Source organism: Carlito syrichta, unplaced genomic scaffold (genome assembly GCF_000164805.1).
Source record: "Carlito syrichta isolate Samal-C Ts95f unplaced genomic scaffold, Tarsius_syrichta-2.0.1 Scaffold315356, whole genome shotgun sequence".
NCBI lineage: Eukaryota > Metazoa > Chordata > Mammalia > Primates > Tarsiidae > Carlito > Carlito syrichta.
Window position 1 is genome coordinate 310,155 of NW_007259452.1, and position 5,228 is coordinate 315,382.

Sequence of the window (5,228 nt, forward strand, 5' to 3'; positions counted from 1 at the left end):
TTATTGGACGAACAAGACTTTTTATCATTTTATTGCTATAATAGTCATGTGAAATAGGGATTACTATCCACGTTTCACAAACGATAAAATCGAGGCTGCCACCCACCTCCTTTCGTTCTTTTTTAAGCGTCTATTATCGGTTGGAAATGGAGTCGTTGGCGAGTCAGTTTCTACTTTGTGAAGGAGGCAGAAATTAAGCAGCCAGCGCTGCAGAAGCACGAAGCGTTTTGAGAATGGAAGCAGGGAGAAGGTGGAATGCTGACTTTCCAAGAAAGGGAGATTGATGCAAGGCCTATGGGCGAGAAGAGATAGAGTCTCAAGAGAATTGAAAATGAAGCAGTTCAACAAGACTAGAATGAAACATTGGGTTACAGAGGTGAGCGGGTTCAATTAGGTGTATTCAATTTGAGATTTACCCTAAGGGCGTGAGTGAGAAGGGCAATTTTAGAATTGTAAGTAGGGAGTGGCATCTTTAAAAAAAATGATGAACAGAAAATGGACTGTAGAGGGCAAGGAATGAAAACAGGGAAGGCATTTAGGAGGCTAGTGCAGTAAGGCTTACCCCTATCAATATAGTCTAGGCCTGTCAATTCCGCCTAAGAGCCTTCCTGAATGGGTCCTAAAAACTCTGAGTCTCTTCATTCCTACTGCCACTACTCTATAGACCAGCGTTCCCCAACCTTTTTGGTATCAGCAACTGGTTTCGTGGGAGACAGTTTTTCCGGGGTGGGGGATGGTTTGGGGATGATTCAAGCACATAACATTTATTGCGCACTTTATTTCTATTATTACATTGTAGCATATGAAGTAATTATACAGTTCACCATTTAAAATAAAAGAGGTGCTGACAAATGGTAAATAAAATAATGGGCAGGCCACACAGACTAAAATGTCAGATTCTGACTTAAAGCCTGCCACCAGATGCAGCTGTACAACTGAAATACATCAACTCACTTGCCACTCACTGGTAGGGTTTTGATATGAGTCTGCAAGCAATTGATTTATTATGGTCTCTGTGCAATCAAACCTCACTGCTAACGTTAATCTATATTTGCAGCTGTTCTGCAGTGCTAGCATCATTGCCTTAGTGCCACCTCAGATCACCAGGCATTAGATTCTCATAAAGAGTAGCAACCTAGACCCCTCACATGCACAGTTCACAATAGGGTTCCGGTTCCTGAGACTCTAACGCTGCTGCTATGACAAGAGGTGGAGCTCAGGCAGTAATGTGTGCGATGGGGAGCAGTTATAAATACAAAGGAGCTTCACTTGCTTGCCTGCTGCCCATTTCCGCTGCGCAGTCTGCTTCCTAACAGGTCACAGACCAGATTTGGGGACCCTTGCTATAGGCCATCATCAATTGCTTAAAACAAGGGTAGGCAAACTTTTTCAGTAAGGACCAAATAGTATTTCATCTTGGTGGGCCATTTGGTGTTTTGTTTTGTTTTTTTTTTTGCTTGAGTCAGTAGTCTCACTCTGATGCCCAGTCTGGAATGCAGTGACACCATCACAGTTCAGTACAGCCTCGACCTCTTGGGCTCAAAGGATCTTCCTGCCTCAGCCTCTGAGTAGCAGGGACAGCAGATGTGTGCATCATGCCCGACTAATTTTTTGACTTTTTGTAGAGACAAGGTCTTGCTATGTTGCCCAAGTTGGTCTTGAACTCTTGATCTCAAACATGCCTCCTGCCTCCACCTTCCAAAGCAGTGGGATTACAGGTGTGAGCCACCATGCTCAGCCTGCCACTTGGTTCTTACTATTCAACTTTAGAGCCTGAAAACAGCCATAAATGTGCCTGTGTTCCAAAAAAAATTTTATCTGTGTACACTGGAATATGAATTTCATGTAATTTTTACATGCCACAAAACATTGTTTTCAACTATTTAAACATTAAAAAACTATCTTATTCTTAGCTCATGAGCCATAGAAAAACAGGGAGTGTAGTTTGCTGACACCTGGCTTAGAGCACGGCTGTGGCCTCCTAACCAGACTCTCTATTCTTTCATACTCTAATATCCCCCACCATAACAGCTAGAAAGTTTTTTTGAAAACATCTGATCATGACACTGACTTACTTAAAATTTTCCAGTGCCTAGCATTATTTTTAGATAGTCCAAATTATCTTTTTTTTTTTTTGAGTTGGAGTCTCACTCTGTTGCCCAGGCTGGAGCGCAGTGGCACACTCACAGGCACCGCAGCCTCAACCTGCTGGGCTCAGGCAATCCTTTTGCCTCAGGCTTCCAAGTAGCTGGAGCTACAGGTGCACACCACCACACCCTGCTAATTTTTTTATTTATTGTAGAGATGAGGTCTCACCAAGTTGCCCGGGCTGGTCTCCACCCTGTGGGCTCAGGTAATCCTCTCACCTCAGCCTCCCAAAGTGCTGGAATTATAGGCATGAGCTACTGCACCCAGCTGATACTCCAGATTCTTTAATGTGGTTTACTGGACTCTGACCTTTCTAGGCTTACCTCCTTACTCATCTTTCGTGGTCCCTGTCCAACCTTCCAGGTGCTCTTTTAGCCATTGCTTCCTTCGGATCACATACTGTTCCCTGTATCTGTAACACTCTTCCTGTCCTCCTCCTTTCTCTTTGACTCCTTAATTCTTCATCCTTAGGTGTAGGCTCAGATGTTACTAGGCTGAGTCCCTCTCATCCTAATGCACTGTAGCATTGCTCTAATTACATTTTCCCTACCAGGCTGTGAGTTCCTCAAGCATCTTGCTTAGTGCCTGACACATAATACCTCAATACATTTGTTAAATGAATGACAGAGTGTAAAAAATGAATTGAAGAAGGGTACTGGCAGCAGAAAGGTCATCTGTGCTGCTGTGGCAGTAATCCAAATGTGTATGGAGAGTAGATGGAGTCCACAGCTGCTGTTCATCTTTTGAATATTAAAAATCTTGCCTCAAAAGGCAGATCTGCCAACACAGAGGACATTTAAAAGCATGCCCTATAGGTTTGAGAGCTTTTTATCCCAAGTTAAATTACACTTAGAAAATTGCAGCAGTACTTCTAGTTAAGTGAGCAACCTCCCTATGTAACTGCTTTGACTGGCTTATCAAGCAAAAATACAAATTCTGTACCATTTGTCTTTAAAATGTTACTTTAAAAAGTATCATTACTTACTCATCCAATTATTTCATTCAGCTCTCTTCCTACTCAATGAGTATGAAGATGAGCTGTTTAAGAATGAAACTAAGGCCAGGCACGGTGGCTCACGCTTGTAGGCCCAGCACTTTGGGAGGCTGAGGTGGGAGAACTGCTTGAGCTCAGGAATGCCAAACAAGCCCAGGCAACACAGCAAGACCTTGTCTCTCTATAAAAAAATTAGCTGGGCATGGTGGCAGACAACTGTAGTCCCAGTACAGTTTTGGGAGACCAAAGCAAGATAACTGCTTCAGGCCAAGAATTCAAGCAAGCCCTGGAAAACACAGCGAGACCTTGTGTCTGCAATAAATTAACCAGGCGTGGTAGCATGTGTCTGCAATTCCAGCTACTTGGGAGGCTGAGGGATTGCCTGAGCCTAGGAAATCGAGGCTGTCGTCAGCCTTGATTATACCACTGTACTGCTGCCTGGGTGGCAGAGAAACCCCAACTCAAAAACAAAAGCTAGTTTTCTTTTTATGAGTTGGAGACTCACTCCATTGCCCAGACTGGAGTGCAGTGGCACGATCCCAGCCACCGCAGCCTCGACCTGCTGGGCTCCGGCGATCCTTCCGTCTCAGCCTTCCGGGTAGCCTGGAATTACAGGCACGTGCTATCACACCCGGCTGATTTTTTTTTTTTTAATTTATTTATTGTAGAGATGAGGTCTCACCAAGTTTCCCAAGCAGATCTCGAACCTGTGGGCTCAGGCAATCCGCTCACCTCGGCCTCCCAAAGTGCTGGGATTACAGGCTGAGCCACCGAGTCCAGCCAAAACCTAGTTTTCTTGTGGCCAGCTCTTTACCATTAAGATGGCACTGAAGCACAAGAGTTCATGTCAGATTTCATTTACTGTTCCAGAGTGGGAGCTTACACCACCCAGCTGTCCATGGTGACTACAGTACAGGCAACTCCAGTGACTGCCTTTAAGTGGTGTCAGGAGCAAAGGGATTCATCCCAGAACTTCTTTTGCAAAATAACCTTCATCTTGTCCCCCCAACTCTAACAGATTTTGGCCTAAGATCATAGTTCCCTCTTCCTGGAACATCCTCCCCACCCTGTTGATCTGGCTAATTCCAACAAATCTGTCAATACTTACCTCAAATCTCGCCTCTTCCAAGGAGCCTTTTTTGACTTCTCTCATACCACTATGATGCAGTCATTCATGCAACAAATATTTACTGAGCATCTATTAGGTATCTTACCTATTAGCTTACCTCTTCCAAGTGCTGGGAATACATCAGTTAAAAAAACAAAAGCCTAAGCTTCCCGCCCTAAGGGTGTTGCATTCTATTACTTACACCTTGCACTGGAACTGTGCCTGTCTCCTGTCACAAGCATGGGTCATATCTTACTCATTTTTGCAGCACCAGTGCCTAGGACAGTAACTGGCACAAAATGTAGGTGAACTCAGCTGAACAAGAATGTCTGCTCAGGATCACAGCTGTCACCCTCCTTCCTATCTCTTTACAGTTCCACCCTATCTAGTTACTTAAAGATCTCTCCTCCCCTAGATCAGCAGATTCTCTGCTTTATACCCCAAAAAGCCTGTTACTTGGCTAGAGAGAGTTGCAAATATTTAGACTGCAGGACCCTAGTATATCTCACCAGCTCTCCCTTGTCCTCTGATACACTGAAATGACACTGTCATAGAATTCAGCTATTTGCTAACTCTGCTGCCGCAGAGTCCTGCTACCAGGACTCATGAGGCCTCCCTTCCCACAAGACAGGAAAAAGTAAATAGGGATGGGAGAACATAGAAAATGAATCATTAAAAGAACACAAGGGAACTTCTCTTCTTTCCTTCTTCAACCTTGGACGCACTGGGAATTTTTTTTTTGAGTTGGAGTCTCACTCTGTTGCCCAGACTGGAGTGCAGTGGCCACTCCCGGCCACTGCAGCCTTGACCTGCTGGGCTCCGGCGATCCTTCTGCCTCAGCCTTCCCAGTAGCCGGAATTACAGGCATGCGCTACCGTGCTCGGCTGCTTTTTTGATTTATTGTAGAGATGAGGTCTCGCTGCCCAGGCGGGTCTTGAACCCACGGGCTCAGGCAATCCACTCACCTCAACCTCCCTG

The 5,228-nt window shown here is 44.9% G+C and overlaps 1 protein-coding gene across 3 annotated transcripts in view; it reads right to left on the reverse strand.

Moving 5' to 3' along the window:
- The window catches only part of PPIH (peptidylprolyl isomerase H), a 31,103-nt gene continuing 25,875 nt past the window's right edge, over window positions 1-5,228 (reverse strand). For 2 of the 3 annotated variants that reach the window (XM_008072603.1, XM_008072602.1), the window contains one exon: window positions 1-292. In XM_008072603.1, coding sequence (XP_008070794.1) covers window positions 194-292 — 99 coding nt within the window. In that variant the 3' untranslated portion in view covers window positions 1-193. The remainder of the gene's footprint in view (window positions 293-5,228) is intronic. The other variant, XM_008072606.1, reaches the window with a different exon arrangement.